At 45.6% G+C, this 24,489-nt stretch overlaps 1 protein-coding gene across 1 annotated transcript in view; it reads right to left on the reverse strand.

Moving 5' to 3' along the window:
* The window catches only part of LPP (LIM domain containing preferred translocation partner in lipoma), a 355,264-nt gene that overhangs the window by 177,687 nt on the left and 153,088 nt on the right, over positions 1-24,489 (reverse strand). Inside the window, 1 exon segment of the mRNA XM_055816821.1 lies at positions 13,347-13,459. Within this exon segment, the coding sequence (XP_055672796.1) occupies positions 13,347-13,459 (113 nt within the window).

Below are 24,489 nucleotides of genomic sequence, written 5' to 3' on the forward strand. Positions count from 1 at the left end.
CACCAGCCAGGAACCACTTCTGCTGGTGGGTACATGTCAGTCTCTGCAGGTTAATAACTGACCATCTCCTTAGTGCCAGTGCTTGGACAAACCCCTGGAAACCCACTTCTCCCCTCCTTGTAGCCGACACAACAGAAATCACAGCCAATTGCACTCAGCCTCCTGGGACACATATGAAAGACAGCAACGACTGTTGCAGTTATGAATCTGTATGACAATAAAGGTTTATATTTCCCTAGAGATTAGTGTGACAGGCACTGCTCAAAAACAATAGTTAGGAAATATCCTTGTCCCAAGGAGCTTATTGTCAACTGGATACCAGCCCCAGGTAGGGAAAGCAGGTAGAGGGGTGGGAGCGAGGTGCTGCAACTCAGACAGACACAAACAAGCTCTTTTTGGCCGTGAAGACACTAACCCAGTGGGCCAGCCCAGGTCCTTAATGGACATTTCATTCTCTGTATTTGGTGTACTAGCCCTGACAAAACATGCCAGAAGACAACAGACCACTGTCAAAGCCATCCAAGATCCAGCTGCAATTTCACTGCAGGATGGTCCTGATTCCACACAATCAGAGGGGGCTGGATCCAAGCCACCACCATGCTGAGCACCAGTTTGTGGTCAGCGGTCCTTCTTCCATCAACATTTAATAAGCCATTGCCCTCTGCACATCCTGAGGGCCCCCAGTCTGAAACCAGCACCTTGGCTCTGCTTGGGGGCGGGGTGTCATCAGAGTCCATGGGCACCAGTAACGCCACAGCAGAGCCCAGGACTACATTCCCTTCCGAATGGCTCCTGCCTCTAATGCTGGAGAGAAGTTTTGCCACAAAGACCCACAGTTTGTCCACACTTCTCAAGACCACAGAAGAGGATCTGGCTCTGGATATTAGATGAGTGAGCAAAACCACAAAAGGATGAAGCTGCATCACAGAAGTTTAGCCAAGAGGCTCCGTGATTTGGGGCACGCTCTGCTGAAGCACTGGGTCCAAGGCCAGCATGGGTGACTTATGGACAACAGCCCAGGAGGAGATTTGCAACACTCCCTGTCCCATTGCCACCCTTTTAGGAGAACAGAAGGCAATTGTGCGACAGGAGTAAAGAGGATGCAGCAAATAGGTCAAACCACTCAACAAGATCTGCCTTGCAGCCCAGGGATGCGCTTGTAGGTGCCCTGAAGCTGGAGACACCAAGACAAAGGTCCTGTGCTGCCTGGTCCCCCCAGCCCCCATCTGCTCTGTCCCAGGCAGCATTATCCAGCTCCCTGTATCCCAGACTGACACCCCTACCTCGAGCACTCAAACCTGCACCTGGCTTTTTGGGGTTTCTGACTGCTATGCTTTGTTCATGGAAGGAAGTCCTGGAAGTTTCAAGGCTGGCTAAATGGTGCTCCCAAAACTGCACTGCTACTGAAAACAGCAAAACAATAAATGCTGTTCAGCCGGTCAGAGGATCTTCGTACGTGGCCAGCTCGTACATGGGGAAGAGGCACTGTGGTCCTCAAGCACATGAAATCAACAGGATGGATTTGATAAGGGACAGTCAGGGTATGAAGAGAGAGGAGTTGTCCCACGAGCCAACATCTGCCAGAGCAGCAGACCTGACGGTCCTGATAGTTTACTTAACATGTCTGATCAAAAGCTTTGGGAGTCTTGTCTGTGTTAAGTGTTACCAGATGCAAAATCAGCAGCAAGATGAGAAGTGTATTAATAAACTAAGGAGGCACATAAAGTTATTTGAAAACTGAATGGGGAAGATGGGGAGAGAAGGGGGAGAATAAAACCAGTTTATTTTTCCATTAAGGCAATTTAATATTCTCCGGGTGGAGTTACAATCACTCGTCCTTGGGAATTAAATTGAATTAGTGCAACGCTGCTGTTCATCACCAGAATATACAATATAAAGTGGAATATATCAATTTTTTCTTTATGCCTTCTGCAGGACAGCACTACCTCTCTGTTCACGGGGCAAGAACGCTGGCCATGAAATCCTTTTGACACAGCATGACTTTCACAGACTTTAACTAAGTTTACAGCAGCAGGGAATATATCCTTTTTCTTTTAATTAATGCAATTACATTAGGACTTGTTATTGATAATTATAGTGACTGTTAAAAGTTTCCCCTTTCTTTGCCCACTCCCCCACCAACTTAAAATCTGCTCCAATATTGTCACAAAGTAATGTTTAATTAGCCATCAAGCAGAACTGATGTTCCCCGCAGAGTATTGCTGCTTGCAGAAAAACTGAAAACTAAGAGGAGATATCGGATATCTCATCATCTGCCTCCAAGGGGAACCATAACCGAAGAGTAACCAACTACCCCAATACAGTTGCAAAGTTTAATCAATGTAGAAACCAAATAGCTCATTAAGTGTCTGCTGCAATAAAGGAAGACCTTCCTGCTGACTCACACGACGTGAACGTTATGTTTATAGAAGATCCCATGGTGATGTCCAAGAGCAAAGACTCCCTTCATCTCCGCATCCTCGCCAAGTCATGATCTTCCTCTTTCCTTTTCTGGCGTAAGAGAAGAGGGTAGAGGAGGATGCCTCCGACGGCACAGGACATGTCTGACAAGCCATGAATTACACACGCCTACACACAGGGTAAGCTGTCATACCCAGCCCCTCGACTCTAAATTTATATTCCATAGGGAAAAACCACACCAAACACGAGCTCTTGCCCAGTGCCGCACCATCCTGGAGCAAGGAAAGCACAGAGCTGAAGGTGATTTTACTCCTTTCAACACTTCTGCTGAGTCTCGTGCTGAAATACCATGTCCACTGTTGAAGACGGCATTTTCAAAACTTGAGAGATGCCCCAGAAAAGCAGAAACAGCTGACGAGGAGACACATAGAGAGCTCACTTGGTTTCACTTATGAAGGAGATAGAGTAGCTCGACAGCAATATCTAAACAGCTTCACAGAATGAAAGTGCCAAATACCACAAGACTGTCCAATCTAGCAAAATAGAAAAAACACACGGCAGCTGGAAAGCCGAAGCCAGGGAAATTCTATTTAAAAATAACAGAGATATTCACTTATGCATAATATTGCAGGTAATTAAATGCTAGAACAAACTTCCAAGATCTCCCCATCTCTTGATGTCTGCAGATCAAGGCTGGATGCCTTTGGTCTCCCTGGGTGACCAGCTTTATGATCTGCGATATGCAGAACGGCACAGCTGACAATTTAATGCCTCTGCCTGGCCCCCACATCGACAGAGGTGAGAAAGCAACAGCACCGCCGCTTTCATAAAGATCTATTGAAATCATTTTGTGTCTGTACCACTTTAAGTGGAAATCAAATTTACATGAACAAACTCTATCCCACACAAGACTGTGTACTGTGACAGTTAAATGAAGAGCTTTTTAAAAGGGACACGTCTCAGGCAATTTTAATCAAAAAAGATAGGTTTTGTTAAAGCTACCAATTTCAGAAAATTAAGGTTGACTAAAACTGTTTTTAAAAACTCCTTTTGGAACTTAATCACATGTTGGAAACCCATATGCAGCTGCTTGTGTCACCTGCAAAAGGCTGTATAAAACATAAGCATATGCTTAATTTTACATGTGTGCCTAAGTACTATCAACTTTAATGAAGTTTAAGCACACAGTCAAGCTTCTCTGAAATTCAGAAAGCATTCCTGAATATGGGCCGTGAAGCTATTAGGAAATCACCACCAGAAAAAAAAAAATTAAAATTAGAATTGGCCACTCAACTTTCACAGCCTCAATAAGCTCCAGGTCCAGAAGTTAAACATGTGACATACTTCAGAATTTGTTTGCTTGTTTTGCTCTAATAGGAAGGGGTGTGCGCCAAAAAGTTTGCAAGGATTCAAGAATCTTCCAGTGAGCCTGGCAAAATGACAGCAAAATCAATGTATAAAATGACATGAAAGTCAACGGCTTGTGTTTGGCTTCTGCAGAAATGAGTCACGCTAAAAATCTACTATATGTCTCTCAAAATGAGGAAGAGGAAAATCTGGACTCTGTCTCAGTCCGCACGTTTTCAGGGCGGTCGATGGCCGCAGTCCACGGGGTGGGCAAGCCCAGCTGCACAGACCCTGCAGTTCCGATCCACAGAGGAAGGAAGGTCCTTGCCTTCAAGAAGTTTGCAATCTCATTTTCTGAACCATTAGGTCCGCTTTTACCTTCCCTTCAAGGCTGCCAGATGTGCGTCTGGTATTTGATTTGGCTGGATGACCATGGGTTTTCTTTCTTTTTTAACAACCACCTCCTCAGTTGGACACCTTACCTTCTACACATGCCTTAAGTGAGAACCTCAGCTGCAGAAAGAGGACCTGAATTACACAGAACGCTGAACAAGAAGTAACTTGCGCTGCCCAGAGACCACCGCAAAACCCTGCGGAGAAACACCAGCGTGCAGATCCCTCCCGGGTGAGCTCCAAGGTTTATTTTGATACTGTCCATGCGCAGATAAATGAATGTAAGTTGTTATTTTTCAGTAAGAATTAAAGCATCAGAAAACATGTTGTCCCCAGTACATGTTAGACCTCAGGAAAATCTCTTTTAACTGCATCTCTGTTTAGGACCAACACAGCCACAGAACCCAAACACATTTGCTTCTGCACAGAGCGTGTATTCCTCCTAAATGTCTTCAAGAGGCTCACCTGACCTTAGCACCAAGCAAACGTCACTCCCAGGGGCAGCCCCACCACAGCCCGCGGGAAGCATGGACACCCGAACGTCTGCACAGGCCTCGGCAGCGGCATCTTTCGGGAAGATGCAGAGGGGTATTGCAGGGCAGAAGCAGGGCAGTTTGCAGAGCCAGAGACAGGGGGGCAAGGGGGAAAGCGACTCAGGAGTGAGTGGAGTAATAGAGCTGAAGAGGAAGGCTCAACCTGGGATGCCACAAGACACAAGGTTGTTTCCATGGCAAGAGAGAGATGCAGAAATGAGAGGATGGAGAGAGAAGGAGCTGTAGCTTGGGACTGTTGAATGAGAGGAGTTTGTACAGCACCTCTGGCAGAGCTGTCACTTGCTGGCTTCAGCCACACTTGGAGTTGCTACAGCTCTCCCAAACATTTCTATTTTACTCCTCACACCACTAAAAATATCAGATGATGTTTTCCAGATGCTCTTCCTTACCTGCTCCTTGTGTGTTAAAGCCAATCAACATCCTGCATTTTCATCAACAGATCAAAACTGAAAAATACAATTGTGGGGAATGGTCCTGCAAGGATGGAGTTTAATGGCAGCAGACACTTAAAATCATGCCTGTCCTCTTGTTCTGGAACAAATTCCTCCAGGACTGGCTACAACAACATTTCACATTGGTATTTCTACCACCTTTTAGCTTGCACAGTCACTGTGTCACACTCTCTTTGCAGAGGCAACACTTTCTGACAACAAAACCACCCGTCATGGCAGCTGAAGCTGTTTTTCCCCAGTGATAGAAACTAAAAAAACAGAGACAGGAACCTGCGTTTGAGCCACTTCCATTCTTGGAAATAAGATACTCTCACAGCTTCTCCATATCCACCTCTGAATACTTTCAGCAAAATTTGCATCAAAAATAGGATGAAGTTTGCCCTACTCTTTGAACTACTCCAGGGCTGCAAAACTGAACTTAGACAGACAGTGGATCCTCCAGTCAGTACAGCTGTATTTCCTTTCATCTTGTTTGACCAAAGCTCATTTCTGTATTGTGCAGCATCATAGTACTTAAAGCACCAAAACCAAGGTGGCAATCTGACTGTCTGCTCTGTCACGTTCCAGCCTACCACCACGCCCAAGCTGCATGGAAAGGCTCTGACTTTCTAAACCGCATCTTCCAATCCCAGACAGCTTCATAGAAAAGGCAAAATAATTTGTCTGCTGCAATTTTTAGAATTCCTTCTTGCTATTGACAGTTTGTCTGAGTCTTGTCGCTGCATTACAGTTCCCTAATGCAATGCACCTACCCAGGATTTGACACAGGAGCAACTGATCTTGCAAGACATCATTTCTAAGACCTGCTAATCCAACAGAAGACTTGAACAGCACTCAGAAATGAGAAGAATGGAAATTTCTTCAATACCAATCATGTTATCTCACTCTCTTCCACCACTCAGCTCATCTGCTTTGATGGGAGAATTCCCACATCTTCATTATCTTTTTATTTTCCCTCTGCTTAAATAATTCTACCTTGGATATAATGATGTTATTGCTTCTTTTTTGTCTGTCACAAGCTGATACTAGCTCTGACAGAATAAAATCGCTTGCTTTTTCTGCATGCTCTTCATGCCTCCCCTATTACTTTCCACATTCATGTCTCTATTATCCATGGGTGGATAATCCAGGTTACATATTAACCTCTCTGCAGGTGCAGTGAACCCAACTCCAGCGCCGGCACTGTGACAGTGTCCCACAAAGACATACCCACAAGAGCCAGGAGATGCCCACCAGGGCTTGTAACCTTGGGCACAGCTCTGGGGAACCACAGCCCGCTGTTTGGACCCAAGCTGGCACATGGGTATAACACTGCCCTGTGTCTCACCCTGCGATGGTTTTAGCTTGATGATCTCTGACCATCACAATCAGCAACATTTCTGACCTTTCTGTTTCCTCTCACAACTTTTTGGATGGTCTCATACTCTTATTTACATATGATGTGTATTAGGCTTTTACTTTCTTCTCCTCCCTCACCTCATCACCCGCTGTACGGCAGATTATCAAAAGCTGTTCTGTTCCATCTCCGAAGGCATCTCCCAGCCTCAGTCACATCCCTCCTCCCAAAGAAGGCATGAGTGTGCACCAGTGCAGGTCCCGGCGCATCCTGTGTGCGCTGTGTTACTATATTAAACAATAACATAACAAATACATTAAATAGCACAGTAATAAGCGTGATGAAAATAATGAGCACAGTTAACTGTTTGGATCCTTGCTTCTTTTGTAGTCCTTGCCGAGAGGTTTAGCTATTAAAGGCTGTATTGCATTACAACACTGCCAAGATATTAATAGCCAGGCAGAGAGATGAATGGCAGGCTTACGCTGTACAATTAAAACGTCTCCAGTTTACCCTTTCAGTAAAATCTGTGGTTTATAATAAGCATCTTTGTCTATTCTGAAGAGAGTAAGGATTGGAAAGTTACATAGATGGGAACAGAGGTTCATTAAAGATTTAAAATAGAATGTGGTTTGGCATTGTAAAACAAACATGCGTGTAAGATGGGTTGCATCAAGAGCTGCCTGAAAGAAGTGCTCAGTGTTCCTTTTCTCTTGTCATCCTGGATCTATTGGTCATGCTACCCGCAGAAAGGGATAAAAAAGCAGCAGGGATAAAACGTGCAATCCTTGTTCCCCAATAATGTGGCGGTCTGCTCTATATCCCCACGCATTACGCATTTCTCATACACAAATATAGTGTATATTTATAAGCGTATGAGAAAAACAAGCATTATCTATCATGCATCCAGATATTCATCAACATATACAGACTTTGTATTACTGATTTTTCTCACTTTAGTGCCTAGAAACCTCTATTATAAAGCAAACATATATTGATCTGTAGAGACCCAGTGAGCGTTTCAACATGCAGAAAGCATACATGTTATTTGTTCACGACTAATTCAGAGCATTCCTGTTTCTCAAACACACACGGAAGGCAGAAGAAGGGAGACAGATCAAAAGCATTCCTGCAAAGCCAAGGTTTGAGTAAGAGGTTTAACATTACCAGGTAATTTATTTATACTGTTGGACACGGCTTCAACTTAGGTAAAAGGCAGTTGCTTATTGCATGGATTTTAATAAATCAGGTTATGAGTCCCAGAAATCTGCAAAAGCTGGATCTTGAGTGGCAAGCAATACACACAGACTATGGCTTTATTTACAGAGTCACCGGGAGCTACTGCTGCTTGCCCAGAGCCAGGCGACCCTGCTGGCAGCTAGAGCTGTGCTGCCTTACTGATGTTCCTCGCCAGCGAGCACCTGCACCCAGGCCAATAATCCCGATGATTAACAAAATCTAGCACTAGAGGGAGGCTGAACACACGTTCTGCTCTCTTTGGCCTTTTCGGCTTCTCCAAACATTAAAAGGCAGGCAATTTAAAGCAAGCCCGGCACCCAGGCAGAGCCCAGCCACCACGCTGCTGAGCAGGAGATGTGTTATTTAAGGCAGCACCCCCTGAAGGCAAAAATCACACTCTTCCCTCCCCAACTATTTGTCAACATGTGCACCCAAAATTAAAAAAAGAAAGAAAGAAAGAAAAAAAAATGTCCTCCATGCTGGCTGTCTCAACCAGTGAGTCAGAGCCCACAAAGAGGCACCGCCACAGCGGCGAACTGGGAGGGAGTCAGACAGCGAAATGCCAGGCAGCCTCCTCCGTAACGCGGGTGAGACGCACTGCTCACATCTATCAACACGTTCCCACTTTCTCCTGGGCGTGAGCACTAGGTAGAAGCGAGCCGGGTCTCCTCTGAACAGCCTTGCAAAGGAAGGCACATACGCCTATCAGCATCTCTCCTTCCAAAATTCCTTGGCAAGAGGAACTTGAGCCCTTCAGCTCATTTTCTGCGTATTGCAAGTAGGTCTGAACAGGGGAATAGTTCCCTGCCCACATAGCTGCAGCAGTGTAGCCCCTCCATTCACAGATGCTTATAACAATGTTTTATATTGCACCTCATGCAAGTGTTCTAAGTCTAATTGTTTCCTCACTCTAACCCCTGTCCTAAACCACTTCCGCACATCCTCTTTGGTATATTCCAAATTCTTTAATTATTTCTGTTTTCAGCCGCTGATGGTGTTCACTCATTAATCTGCAGTTTTTACAGTAATGAGGTGGTACGATGTAGCAGACAGAATTGCTCTGGGATGCAGGAGATCTAGGTCCTATTTTTAGACGGCTGCAGGTCAGGCTGGTGACCTAGGCAAAGCATTTTCCCTGCTTCAGCTTCCTTATCAGGGAGAGACTGGTATTTCTTTTGTAAAGTGTTTTGTGGCCGGTCAATAAAACCCACACTGATAACAGCCAGGGGTTGCTGGGAAAGAGGTGATCTCCCAACTGAACACAGTCCTCTCCTTTCCATGTTGCAGTAGCACAGAATCATAGAATCATTTAGGTTGGAAAAGGCCTTTGAGATCATCAAGTCCAACCATTAACCCAAGACCGCCAAGTCCATCACTAAACCATGTCATTAGGCAACACATCTATGCATTTTTAAAATACTTCCAGGGATGGTGATTCCACCACATCCCTGGACAGCCTGTTCCAATGCTTGACTACCATTTCAGTGAAGAAATTTTTCCTAATATCCAATCCAAACCTCCCCCGGCGTGACTTCAGGCCGTTTGCTCTTGTTATCTGGGAGAAGAGACCAACAACCCCCACTTGCCTACAGCCTCCCTTCAAGTGGCTGTAGAGAGCAGTAAGGTCCCCCCCAGAGCCTCCTCTTCTCCAAGCTAAAGAACCCCAGTTCGCTCAGTATTGAGGGTCCCAAATGAAAATCAGACCCACACTGCAGATGCAGCACCTGCAGGTAATCCGTATTTCTTTTGGCAATCCATAAATGCATGTCTTTCCAAGGTGGCCCTCGGCGGGTCTGCAGCTGAGGGTCACATCTGCTCTGAGCCTCTGAGGTCCTGCCCCGGCACGGAACACCGGGCTCTGAGCCTCCGCCATGAGGAGAACTGCTCATTTCAAAGACAGCGGAGATGTGGAGCTCCCGTGACACGGCTTACCGAGCTGCCCCACAGCACGCGTGGCTCCAGGGCCAGCCCTCCCGGGGACGGGATGCAGGGCAGGGACAGGCTTTTCACGACGCTGTGCACAGTCCTCATCCCTGAGCAACCCCGCCTGGTGAGGGGGACACTGCTGGTGCCATGAGCGAGGGTCCCCCTCTGCGGGCAAACGGTACCCAGGAGGGTGCTGATGAGAATTTTTCACTTTTGCTTCCCCTGGCCTGGGCAGAATGCCTCTTTTGAAACTAGAGGGCAAAAAAACCCCCCAACCTAATAAAAATGTGCCTGCCTCCCTCCCAGATCTATCTATTTCCCTTTGACAAACAGTGATTTCATTTTTCTTCCCGTCCAGGATTTTTTTTTTTTTCTCTTTTAAACTGAGCCCAAGCCAACGTGGCAAAAAGCTCTTTGCTCATGTCCGTATTTGTCAGACGCCATCGCCGCGCCCTCGCCACCATTCTGGGAACAAGCCCTCGCCTTTGCCGGCTGACTGCAGCCAAAGGGGAACTTCCCAACACAGCTCTCCCCCAGCCCCAATGCTCTCTTTTTTTAAAAAAAATAAACATTTCCTTTTTTATTTTTCCTTTAAAAGCATTACAGTTCATAAGAAAAAAGTTCAAATTTCCTTCCCTTTTCCTCCCCAGCCCTGCTGCGAATACAAATATGACAGATCTAGATGGGAAAACAGAAATTACAAGAAAACACCCGATCTGTTGTAAAGGTATTTCATGACCTCCTCTGATTTCCAAGATACTGAAGTAGCCTTTTGGACCTGATCCTAAGTGGCCAGCTCCACTGTCCAAACAGAGATCCAGAGATAAACAGCCCTACAAAAATTGGGCATTATTATTTTAAATGCTGTAATAATCTGTGCAGCTTTTAGCCACCTGCTAACAGTAACGCATGAAATGATAATAAACTAAACATATATTCTGCAGCCTTCGTCAACTTAACACCTAGTATAACAAGCTTTACCTGGAGCCACAGCACACACGTTTCACAAGCTGTCATCAGCACTCTGCCATCCAGAGAGAAATTACTGTTGTAAAGGGGCTGATTTGCTGGAGCAGATAAATTTCAAATTCTGGAATAATCTGGAGGGCTCACGTCAGGTCTGCGAGGGCCAAACCAACCCCAGGTAGCAGCCTCAGATCTGGTCCACACTCAGGAATGGGTCATCTGCCTCAGCACTTTAATTTAGCAATGGGGAAACTGAGGCATGGAAATGAAGTGGCCTGGCAGCAGAGAGCAGAATCAGGCTTGGCTGTTACTGGAGCCCAATCCAACACAAGCTCATGAGCTCCCAGCCTTCAGGCAACCATGTCCTGAGGGCTAAGAAAGGATTCACAGCAGAAGGAACACAGCCACCACTGGTTTTGCTCCTTCAGCATCGCAACCTCCGTCTGGAGTTGTGGAAATGATTGTGTTCAGTGCACAAAGGCACTGAGCAGCTTGCTTTATTGCCACCTGCCCTTTTCCCTCATCTCTCGGGCTTTACATCCTGCTTCAGCCTGGCTTTTGCTGCTGCTGCAAGATAAGGAGCTGATCTTGCAACATAAGACCCCGCCAGCTCCTGACTTAGCCCTGTCTTTTGTCTCCTTCCGATCTCCTTCAGAGGATGGAAGGGAAAAGAAAGGGAAGGAAGGTGACAAGAGAGCACAGATTAAAGGCAGGGACCCGTTTGCTGCACAGAGCACATCTAGGGGTGGTGACAGGCAGCAGTGCTGGGGTACAACTGGTAGGCTCCCCATCCTCCAAACGGGATGCTGTGCAAAGGGATCTCACTCTAACCAAGGTCCTGCCAAAAGCCAATGCTGTAAACACGGCTCCAGCCCCAGCTTCCCCAAGCCAGTGAGAAAGGGTGTGACAAACAGCAATTTCATGAGCTCCATGGGGAAGAGCCAGCCTGCTGGGTGGTTCTACCATGGGGCACATCCCAGTGACAGCCCCCAGCAGCCCAGGCACGTCTTTGGACCCAGGGCAGGAGGGAGGCGTGAGGAGCTGAAGACACGAGCCCCTTCCAATAAACATGATGAGGTCCCTCCTTGGGCGACCTGGCAAGGGGGAAGCCTGACCCCTGACCCCGGAGAAGCACGTGAGGTGCCAGGACCCCTTCCCACTGCCCAGGCTCCTGCGCAGGCAGCCGTGTCCTTGCCAGGAGCCTGCTGCTCCGCTGCTTCCCAGGGCAGTCTGGAAGCTCCCTGCTCCCACGGGGTCCACTCTTCTTGGAGAGATAAAAAGACAGAACAACACTTGCTGGGGAATTACTTCATTCCCCCAAGGCTGGGAAAAGCCATGCTCCACACTTGGCTAATATCCCTGACGGCTGCAGACTTTCCTGGCAAGGGAAAACGCAATCCTCATTAACCCCTTCCCTCTTGAAGGCTGCTCATAACGCTGAACCCCTTGTGGGAACACGCGGAGACTGTGATAGCATCCGAACATCTCGCCACAGGCAAGAGATCACAGGAAGCCCTCGAGGGAGGAAAATGTTTTCTTTCTACAGAGGCACAAAGTAGATGAATTGACTCTAGAGTTTGTGGCGGGGTCAGGAACTAAGTCAGGTCTCTTGAATCCTGTTTCACGTCTGCCTGCTAGTTTATTCTCAGGTTCAAATCCATCGAGGGGCACAGGACTGCCACAGCCTTCCAGGGTCATCAAGGGCAGCCCCATGGCTGTGGATATGTGGCTACACAACTCTCACCAGCCTCAAGCCTAGATCACACTCGCTTTGCTCTCACTACTCCTCCTGAAAGGCTCTTCCAGACCTTTGCAGTCTCAGTGTTTAAAAACTTCCTAAACACCAGCACGAATGCACTTCTGGCAAGCTCAGCCTCTCCTGTTCCTGCACCAACATTCACCCAGAGCTGAAACAGTTGTTCTTCTCTGGTGCTTATCCTCCGAAGGTATTTCAGATTTGCAACCATACTCTCTTCTCAGCCTTCCTTTTGCTCAGCTAACAAGCCGAACTCTTCCGGTCTCCACTAGCAAGATCAGCTCCTCATCCTTTGATCACCTTGACAGCCTGTCCCTGCAGTCTGAATACATCTCTCCTGAACGTGCCTAAGTACCCGGCACTCCAGGCGAGCTGGCGATGTCTGCACAAAGGTGTTCATACCTTTCAAAGGTATTCAAAGTACGTCCCTGTCCACACAGGACATGCCGTCATCACCTGATGCATCTTAGAAGTTGCCTTTTCATCCAGATGGCAAATCTTGCAGATACAAACCAGCAAAAAGGGGGTGAAAAGGGTCTCAGTGACATCACGGGAGCCTGGGCCAGGGCTTATTTGCTTCACTTAATTTAGGCATCTAAACAAAGCCCTTTTAGGATCAGATTACTGCCCTAAGTCTCTCCACAGTCCATGGAAGGAGATGGCCCTTCCAGAAAACAATTCATTCTGGGAAGGTTTCACTCCCATCCGCCATCACAAGGACAGAAGGCAATTAGTCTTCTAATTCAAGCCGGATGGGAAAAATCCTTTAATAGCCCAGCAAGTTTTGAATGGAAATATTCCCCACTTGGGAAACACAGCTTGCTAAAGCTGAATTGGTTGCTCCTGACACATGATCTCTAACCACAGCACTTTGCCACCTTGTTTTATTATCATCCATTCATTTCCACGATTTTTTGATCAGTTCTGCACAAACAATAAAATCCTTGTCTTCTTACCTGCACGTTGAAAGTAACATCATCCAGAGGGGGTGGAGGGGGAAAGGCACCTTGTGATGATGTGATATTCCCGAGGTCATCCACAGGAGGTGGGGGTGGAGGAAGGAAGTCCCCTAGGAGAGAGAATGGGAGAACTTAAGACTAACCAGCATTTCCCCACATCATGACACAGATGATCAGAATGAACCCTGCAATACTCAGAACCCTGCCATCGGTTTTGTAGCACAGGAAGTCACACATCATTTATCCATCAAACGCTTAGCTGAAGCCCTCACTGCTTCGGGAGATGGCTGCGACAGCTCAGTAACGTTGGCAAATCACTTGGAGGTGCTCAGACCCTGCAGCAGAAGCTGACTTGCAACCAAGTCTGAAGCCAGCAACAACCAGCTCCACAGATCAAAGTTTGGGTCTCAAACCTGCTGCAGACAACTACAAAACTTGCAATGAACACCCCTCATTCAGCCTTGCAATGGATCTCATGCAATGCAACCCCCTTCTGTGCTAAATTATGTCAGCACTTCTTGATCACTATAAATTCAGCATCGGATCCTGTCTAAAAGCAGGAATTCCCTGTTGCAGAGGACACACAGAGGGCTGGAGCCCAAAATCTAGACCAGCCCATCTCCTGCATCCCTACTGCTGGCAGGCAGCCACGCTCTTCACATCTCCTCTTCCTACAGGGACTTCATAACTTCACATAAAGGACCACTGGGAAGATCACAGTATCTTCTCAGTGACAACAGCCACATGATGGGCCAGCTGCAAGCTCAGAAGCATCCACCCTTTTAACTCTGACGAAGCTTTTTACATGGGACTGATGTACACGACATCTACACTTTATTTTGCTCATTTAAAACTTCCAAAAGTGCTGATGTGAAGACAAAACAACATACTGGCTGTGAAGCCATCCAGCTTTGTGTAGAGATGGGAGACCTCTCTTTGAGAACTTCATGGGAGGTGGGAGCACAAAGGAGAAAACAAGGACAGAGCAGCACAGGCTGCAGGCAGCAGGACACCAGGCTCTGAAAGCACCTCCTAGGGATGGAAAAACGGGCATGTGCCATTAGCACTGGATTCGGCTCCCAGAGAGGCAGCTGGCTGTAATTTGGATCACTTCGGTATATTTTTATTTCTTCTCATAAAGCTTGATGCTGCAAATAAAGCTGTTTGCTGTTGGCTCTCTCGTGTGCAGTATCTGGGATGGAAGTTCAAGATGAATAGCAGTGTGATATTTCATGTATATAGGCACTGTTGCTTTTGGAGGGTTTTAACCCTTTTGGTACAAAACATGGGCTCCCTCCTCGAACTTCCGTATCTCCATGCAGTGCCGCGCCACCGCCCAACTACAGGCCCTCAGCACTATCCTCAAACACCAAGGAACAGGCTCCAAGCCGCTCGGAGAGGTGCTGAGCCGAATGCCGGTGACCTGCAGTCCTCCGGGCCACCCATGCCCAGGGGCAAAGCCCCGGGCTCAGCCCGCCGCAGGCATGGGCACCAGCTGGGCACCACTACTGACATGGCACCTTCACGCTGCTTGCTGAGGGAAGCAGATGGGTCTGCAGCCCTAGAAAGCTTTGCTGTTCGATTTCAAATCACTCTTTGAAAGGCACAAACTCCCCCTAGGGCTTTTAGGGATCCTATTTCCCAGGAAAGACATTTCTTCCCATTTTCCCCAAAGTGTGCATGGATAGGACTCAAAAAACCCCTCTGAATCCCCAAAAAAGTATCATCCTAAATACAGATGCATGAAGACAGTTCAAAAACAACACACTGAAAACTAATTTAAGACAACCGTGTTGCTCCAATACATATAATTCCATAAAACCTACTGGCTCACGATATTATAGAATTTAAGATAGATTTTAAAAAAAAAAATTATGTCCAATAACATCTGCAGTATCCTCCTCTTTGCCCTATAATTAATCCAATCTTCTATTTCAAATCATATGAAATACAATACAGAGTAAAAAGAAAAGAAGCAATATTCTGAAACTAATATCTTGGTGGTTAGTTCTAAAAAATGCTGGGATGTTTGAGTGCTAAGTAAACTTTTCTCCTTTGCTCTGAAAATGACCTTCCAACCAACCAACGTGATTTTGCAAACAAATTCAACTCCAGCACACACATAACTTCCCAAAGAATACACTTCAGGTGAAGTTTCTCCAGTTAGTCCCTGCTCCAATGCCAAAACCTCATCTCCCTGCACAGCACATTAGTCAGACACTCGTGTTTTATTGCAACCTGTCAAAACACCTAAGCAAAATCAAGGCAGAGAATGTGTTAAAGGGGATGAGACAGGGAAAGGGGCAGGGTTTGTGCATAAAGAGAAAGGAAAAATAACAATTGCCATAACAGAAGGGGGAAACAACGACTGCTAGAACAAACACTAAACAAATACCATTTTGCCCCTTTGGAAGATCCATTCCTCCCGAAAGAAAAAAACATTGGCAAGATTTTTCAGAAAAGGAGCAAAGGACAGAAACAGAGAAGAGCCCTTTTCTGGAGACTGGAAGAAAATACTTTTCTTTGCAGTAGGAGACAGCTGGCTCTAGTGCATCCCAGCCCAGCTCTGCTGACCGTCCTCTGTGTCAGATCAGCTCCTGGCTCCACTCTCCCCACAAATGGGAAGCTTTTTAGACTGGGAAGCAGAGAGCAGATGCCTGATGAACTGGGAGGACCTTGCAGATGTTTGGCCTTTTCCTGGTCCTCTGTGAACAGATGGACTTTTCTCCTTCACAGCTTTAGTTATTTATTCTGCCACTGCACTTCCCTCGTTCCCACACATAGCCATAGGACCCGATGCTGTTCCCACTGCACTCGCGGGAGAGTATTCCCTCGGATGCAGGAGGGAAAGCTGTTACTGTATTATTATTTTTGGCATTGTTGGAAGTCTCCCTCCGGCAGAGAGGGAAGCATGCAAAGACTGTAACATCTGTGTCCTGAGCAGCATACGGCTTTAGATGACACGTGGAAGAAACAGGTCTACATTTGAGGGAGTAAAGGAGGAAGAAAAGCTGAAAGCAAGCTTACACTCTCTTTACGCAGGATCTCCCTACAATGCACCTCAGGGACCTTCCCTCACCCCTGAAGCTTTCCAAGCTGGACAGATTTCAATTGCTTAGAGCTGGGCAAGCTGTGGGAGGAGGCAGGGAAGTCCATGTGCAGGCAGAGCACATAACTGCCACCCACTGCTGATCACCTCCAGTCCCAGCCAGCTACGTGGGGGGCTGTCTGGGGAAGGGACCGTCCCCTGGTCCGCATGGATGCACCAGCAGCTGCGGAATAAACGGGGCTCTGAGGCTACCAGAGTTAACCACGGGCTGGTGGAAGACACACCCCACCCTTAGTGCTCACCCCCTCCTGACTGCCCCTCCGTGAATAAGGGATAAGATGGGCTTGTTAGTATTGATTGCTGCTCAGCACCGAGACTGGCATTTTGGTTGACATTCACCTGGAATCAGCCTGAACACTTGGAATTACTTCAGTTATCAGAGGGACTGCACAGAGCTCTGTCAACAGAGAGACATCAAGGCCCCTCCAGAAGGCAATTTATACTTCAAGGCAGGTGAAATCACCTTCTGATGGCAAGTACCCCACGGAGACAGCCTGGGGCAGGCGTGTCTGCAGGCAGGGAACAGCACCCTGCCCCTCCTCACACCACGGCACAGCTGCCTACAGCTCTTGCAACTAGAAATCTCTATCCATTACCATACATTTAGAGGAGAAAATAAACAATCCTCATCGCACCAGCTACTTGTTTCTTCTAATTACAGCTGTGAAGACCGTGAGTCAACCTATGAAGGGGCTGCACAGTGCGACACATGTGCCAGCTTGGTTATTTCAGATACGGCGGCGCAATGTGCCGTGAAACCACAGCTCTGAGCTCTTCTCTCGTACCCATGCCTGCTCCTGCACCACAGCATCACCCGGTGCCACCATGAGAAATTATACCATCAGCCCTGGTAATGCTTTCCACCATATTTTACATACAAGTAAATAGAAAGAAGTTAAGCCAGTCCATCATGGCTACATTGGGAAACTGAAGCAGAGCCACAAGCAGAAGGGATACCTCCCAAGCTCCAGCCCTGGCTTCTGATCCTGATCAAATCTGTGCCATGCAGATGCATCTGCAAGGTTTTACCCCTCTCCTCCCCACCCTCTTGTACTTTCCAAGATTTAGGCATATCATTATTACACTTTTCAAACGTACAAATAAAAAACTGTTCAAAGCCTTAACAGACATCTACATCAGCACGAGCCTGTCAGGCTGAATAAGAGCTCGTAAGATTTTTGCCTGATGCCTTCTGGGTACATATACAAGCTCAGGAAAACATTCTGCCTTATGCAGCAAGCACCTTTCTCGCAGTCTAACCTTTAAATTTTTAAGTGCACTTCAGTTTTTTGCAGGATCAGGGTCATGTCTCAAGCCTTTGTTTTCAGGGAGATAGATCTGCCAGTCAACAAATGAATCGTACGGCAGAGTAACTACGTCCCCCCTTGACTGACACAGTCGTTTAGACATGAAGATTTGCAGCTTTGAAACTTCGAGACACGAAGATGATCTCACACATTCAGTAAGAAGAGACGGTTTGGGGGGAAAAACCCTCAGAAACACAAAAAAGCAAAACATCGTATTTTTCCCTGAAACAATAACTTAATGAAATCTATCAACCAACAAAACAGGGCTCACACTGGTTGTCCCAGATCTCTGGCTGACATCTGAAGACTATATGCCCAGATGTTTCTCATATTTCTCTTTTCAAACAAAAATAACCCTTTCTCATTGTCATCTTGATAATTTCTGCCTCTGAAGCTGGTTCAGAATCAGTTTGAATCACCTGAAAAACACAAGCTCTCCCCGACCAGACTAAGGACAGCGATGGAGCAAACCCCCACTGCTGTGTTTCCATTCTGATCCAAATGGACACCATTCGGCAAAGTACTGAGCAGATACAGGCATCTCCCACTGCCCCACTCAAGTATTCACCTTCTAAGGCAGAATGCCAAAGTTTGCAATTTAAAGGCAATCTGCATTGAAACAGCTAAGATTTACACTTAAACCCTTATTTGTTTAGCACCAGGCTAAAATCCTTTTGATCGAGGCTACCATGAAGCTGTATTCCACAATAACCACTGCAAAAACCTGCAGAATATTGCAGTATTACTAAGTGGTCTGGGAAAATTCATACTGCAACAGTGATGCCGTAGGATTTGTACAGAAAACTTCAGCTAGATATGACCTGGTGACTCTTAGCTGTGAACAGCATCTTACTAAGTTTCCCAAAATGAACGTTTTCCTGTAACATCTGTATTTAACACACACCACCGGACAAGGAAAGCACATGATTAAAATCACATGTTGTGTTGGTGCATCCCTGGTCAAAACCCTGTCGTGAGAGGTCACTGACACCACGCAGTGCAGGGGAAACCATCGCATGGTTACACACCAGCTCCACAACCTACCAAAATATACTACATCGGCCTGTGATTCCTAAAATAAAGCAGCTCCACCAACCCAGAGCACTGTTTAAATTACCACTCTCTTACGAATCACTAATCCCACCATTTGAACTACTTTTGCTAATCAGCTACTGTATTAACAAGCAGGAGGGAAGAAAAAAAAACCACCACACTGGCTAATTTCATCCTCAACATTTAAAAAAGGAATACTGAGTCTGTCAGGTAGTTGCACTGAAAATTTACTTCACCACCTGCTAGCTGAAATATTGCTTTTATGGATTTATATTGTATTAAAAGGTCACTGGCTGTTTAAGTCTTAAACAGTTTTAATCATTCTAAAAGTCTCTTAACAGTAAGAAAAGGAAGCTCAGAACAAACAGCAGCAGGGATTCTAATTAAAAGGGCCAATTCATCTAATTTTATTTGGGGTTAATTATTCAGGATTCACTCTCTGATGTGTAAGGAATAGCAATTAGTAATTTTAGTGATTTGAGGAACATTGGAGGTGTAATCAGTTAAAATGAGTGAGTGTTTACAACACAAGATGTTGAATTAGTTTCTCCCAGCTGGAGAACAGGAACATTAGTCTCCTACAGTTCAGGACTATGAATCGCAGTCCTGCTTAAAATATCCTCTTCAAATTAAAAAAAAAAACCACCACCACACACCAACAATCATCTGATAATTTTGTTTACTACGTGGAAAGTCAATAGGCAATGCATACCATGGCAGCTAATGCATCATCACTTCCTACCTTCATCCCACCACCATCCAGGTACCCAAACCACTGGGATTCATTGGAATTGATTCCCAACATTTTTCCTACCTGTACAGCCTCAGCAGACTACCACCCTCATGCCACACTGCCTTTTACCACAGCTAGCTGAGATAACGAAAGCAGCAGCCTGTGAAACTTCCAAATGTTAATTAACTTCGGTGGTTAAATATACAGAGGAAAAATGACCGATTAACTTAAAACCTCCAGGTACAATTCCTCCTGCAAACGCAAATCCCAAATAGCTCCACTGGAATCACTCTAGATTTCTTCCAGCATTACTACAGTCAGAATAAGGTACTAAAGGTTTCAGGAGCAGCAGATGAGACTCTGATGGGGACAGAGGCAAACCAACAGGGGAAAGTGCCAACGGGGAGGTCCAGCACTAGCTGCTTTGACATTTGGGTCTGAGCTGAGGCAGCAGCTCAAAAGCCTTTTTTTTTTTTACCACCTCTTACGAGGTAACTGGGTTTTACCACCATTCAGGCATAGCCTAATGGCATAATAGCACCTAAAGGTACTTCAGCGGGACTGGAGCTGGACGCCCTTGCCTTGCCCACAAGTTTGTGATGGCTAAAAGGAGCAGCATGGGCACGCCATGCCAGGCTCACTTCAAGCGGTGCAGCTTTTATTGACCAACTTGATTATAGCACAAACAGAGGCTACCTTTAGTGTCCTGTACACACATCTTTCACTCCAGCTCTGGTCACCAGCGGGGAAAATCCCACCCGCCTCTGGTTCACATCAGAACTCGCTGACCTGCCTCTCAAAACACCCCAAAAACAGTAATTAGCACGAGGGTAGGAAACAAGGGCTCAGTTCCCCAAATTATGCAAAATCTCAGCCGCTTCGCCACAGTGGATGCCCCTTGTTGTGAAAAGAATGCCTTTTTTCTTTTTTTTCTTTTTTTTTTTTTTTTTTTTTTTTTTGGTGAGACTATGTTTTTATTTAGGTTGCATTTGCAGACACCTACCCATGCCATCCTTCCCAGCAAAATGCAACCGATGTTCCTGCAGCCCTTATGGTCATGGGGTAGGGTGGAGACGGGTATACCAGATGCTGGGTTGTTTCCCCCATGCACATGAGCCTAACATCCTACACATCATACATTTACGATATACATCGCTAAGCACAAAGGCATCGATACATGGCTGCATTTCAATTGTTCAGCTTATTTTTCTGTAAGACTGTGGGGCAAAGCATTCCAGCTAATGTCCCACAGCAACCTCTGCAACAGAGATGACATTTTGCTCACCTCAACAACCCATTTTGTAAACACAATGCAAATAAGCCAGTTCTGCCCCCACTCAGACCACATTACCCATAACAGTTAACTCCGTAATGCCGATATCTGCTTAGGGGTGAGGTCTGCTAGTATCAGAACTCAGCTCTACAGAAAACAAATCAGTCCTTTACTAAAGCTTAGTGAAGCTGAAGTTAAGCCGATGCAAGAAACAGCCCACGGCACTGTAAAACTTTAATTAAAGTATGTGCTGAAATAGAAGCAGAAAAAAGAGCCATAAGACTAATCAAAAGCTCTAGGTACTGTCCTTGTCACAGACTTCTTTTAGGACTTCAGGGATGTCACCCAGCCTCTGTGCCTGAGTCCATGGGCATGCAAAGCTCTCCTGTGCCTTCTCTCCAGTGTGTAATTGTAGACGTAAGGACAGTTTCCATCTTACTTGGTCTGTGCAGCAATTAGTATGATGAGACCCTGCTTTCAATTGCAGCTGCTCAGGTCTGATAATGGCAACAAAAGTAGTTCCAAATTATTTAAAAAAAAAAATAAAAATGACAGAAAACAGCCTACTGAGATGGAAGGATTTCAACACAAACAACTGGAAATATGCTGGAAATCAGGGCATCTCATGCAGAAGAGCAAGCCCTATTCTTGGGGGGAAACATGGGCTGCATTCCCACACACCATCACTCTCCTCTGTGGAGCGAAAGGTCCATGAAACAACTCAATGAGGGAAAAATCTGCCTCGAAACAAAACTGAAATGGGTTATCTATTCATTAGATTATGGTGTTCAACTCATTTGTTCATTTCTAAGAGCTCCTGACAAGAGATGACATACGCATGAATTTACTAAAGAGGGCTGTTGTGAAACAGTTGGGGAAAAAAACCCGTTACCTACACCACCGGATTAAGACCTCATTCTTCCTGGCTGTTGTGTGGCACAATCAAAAGGCATCTTGTTTTTCGGTCAGCTTTCTCCCCTGAGGAGGCAGCTAGGGAAGATGGGGACCACATCCTTCAGATACATCCTTCCTTATCTCCAACCAAATCCCCTGTGTGCCTAGTGATGAAATAACAAAACACTGCACAGATCGCAAGAAGTATCTCTCAGAGCTCTTTACTACCAAGGGACTTCCTCAAGTCTTGGAAGCTGCAGTCCACAGTTTTTAAGCAATCTTGGACTTACTCTTTGCTTGTAACTGTTTTTGTGTTGTTTTCCCACTTTGGGGTGAATCACAATCGAAGCTGTCAGAGGAAGCCCAACGCGCTGCAGCCTTGCCTTGCGCCTTGGAGCCAGCAGCGGCCTGTGCTGCAGAACATCTGGATGCGCTGGATCCATTCTGCCTGCCCAGCATGCAAAGGAGAGGGACAACAAAACCCACTGCTGTAACTAGACCATTTCCCTTGGTGATGTTCCTGCAAGGTGTCCCCTTCGCAAAGTCTTCTGCTCCTGACTTGAGAGACTGGAGCAAAACACCGAGTGGGAAATGCATGTATGGCTCTCAGATGAACCGATCAAACAAGCCCCCATAAACCGGTTTTCAAACTGGCTCATTTAGTTTCTCCCTTTCCCACCCCTCCCTATGTAACTCTTATAAACTTCCAAACTTGGAAAGATTTAAAGCAAAGCACGTGTCTTTATCAAATGTGTCTTAGTTCACTGTTTTCACCAATACAAAACACCCTGACTTTCTTCCTTCTGTTGCAACCAGTCAGTGCTACTGGGGAGCAGAAAAAGTAGCTAGATTTTCTTTGTGCTACGAAATTCATGGCTTTCTTATTCACCAGTGTAACAGTTGAATAATGATTTACATCCTTAATCCCTGAAGATAATTCAAGATAAAATTAAATGTTGGATAAACAGAATTCACCTCTATCTTCTTCTTTCAAAGTAAATAACTACTGCTCCATATCCATATTTTAGGGACATGGTTTAGCAGTGGACTTGGCAGTGCTAGGTTAATGGTTAGACTCAACAACCTTAAAGGTCTTTTCCAACCTAAACAATTCTATGTTTCTATCTTCATACAAAAATTTATAGAAATACATACTTATACGGAGTGGTGGTTTTGGAGGGAGTTTGGTTTCTTTCACTGATACACATTAGAAAGGTCACATATGTTCTGGCTAGACCATGGAAGAGAAATGAGTTTATAATCAAAAGAAAACGAAAAAAATAGAAAAAAGAAAGGTGTGTGTGTTTCTTTCAATGGGTAGATCCCACCTGGAGGTGCTCTACATCCTCTCTATAGTACTTCTGGATAACAGAGAAAGCAGAAGAGAAAAAGAATGATGCAGGCTTTCTCTACTTTGAGATTAATTTTACCCTAAACCTCTGATGTACAAGCTTTCTGTACCAAGGATCACTGCCCAACACCCCAAAGTCACTATACACACTTCGCATGTGCAGTTGTTACTGTATTTTAAGCAGAAATGATTTAAATTTTACATTTTTGCATAATTCAAAATAACTAGTCAGGAAACAACGTGTTAAACTGACTTTTTAGATAAGTAACTACATTTATGTTTTCCATATTCCACAAAATCCCCTATTGAGAACCGTCCCCATCCTTCTCCTTGCTGGTCACAGCCCAGCGCATCACAGTGTGCAACACACGAGGAGAGAGACTGCTTCCCATCAGGAGCATCCTAAAGCAGGCAAGGAAGAAGTGAACAACAGAAGCACAAAAAGGACTTCCCAAGGATGACAATGATATTCCTGTTCATGATACTGGTGACATTAAAATTCACTCCCTGAACCGACCCAGGCAGAGTGCCTATTGTCTGAATAGAAGCAGGGATAAATGGAGGCAGCGCGGTACCTGTGTGGTTTCGGGGGACATGTGGTGCTCATCTTGCGTTCCCAACAGGAACGACCATGATATTGTAGCCATCCAAGCCCACATTTCAAGCTTTTGACCATTCTGAGAAAGCAGTCCAGCATACAGTTTTGCTGTGTCTCTGCTCAGCATATGGTGCCCTCCCTTCCACAGAAAAAGTATTGGGGTCTGACAGCAGCCCAGGGTAACACAGAGGGTGCCCTTGCACTAAAACACACACACCAAATGCAGGGTCAATTATTTAGTGTAGAAAAACCTGGGTGAGATTGTTTTCAGATTGAAGCATAACTTTTCTATTTAACCAACAGAAAATGAATTACTGAAATATTTGTGGATATTGTTAAGAGGAAAAATGCGGAAGAAAATTAAAATCTTCTGTAAAGATTGTGGTTTTGTTTGAAAAGCCAGAGATTTTATTCTTGAAATAAACTGTTGTGGAAAAAAAAAATGGTAACAAATTGTAGTAACATATTGCTACAGTTTCTAGGCTGGACTTCTGAAATCTCCACTCTGAGGTTTGGTTTTCATTCAGAGCTGTTACTTGGACAATTTCAGGGGAATAAATATATTAAATCAGGTTAGGTGGGGAATCTCTCTTGATTTTCTTTCATCCTAACTTCTTCTCCAGCCTTGCTGCAGCAAAGTGCAAAACCATTCTTTTCAGATTAATGATTGATCTTCATTCTAAATCCCCACTCCAATATTAATAACCTCTCAGAAAACAATTAAAATGGATATATTGTTTGAGCATGTGCTCAGGGAAGAAGAGATGAGGATAAATCTTCTATGAGAACAAAAACCTTTATCATACTGAGGCCCGCTGATGC

This window comes from Falco peregrinus, chromosome 12, assembly GCF_023634155.1.
Source record: "Falco peregrinus isolate bFalPer1 chromosome 12, bFalPer1.pri, whole genome shotgun sequence".
Classification (NCBI taxonomy): domain Eukaryota; kingdom Metazoa; phylum Chordata; class Aves; order Falconiformes; family Falconidae; genus Falco; species Falco peregrinus.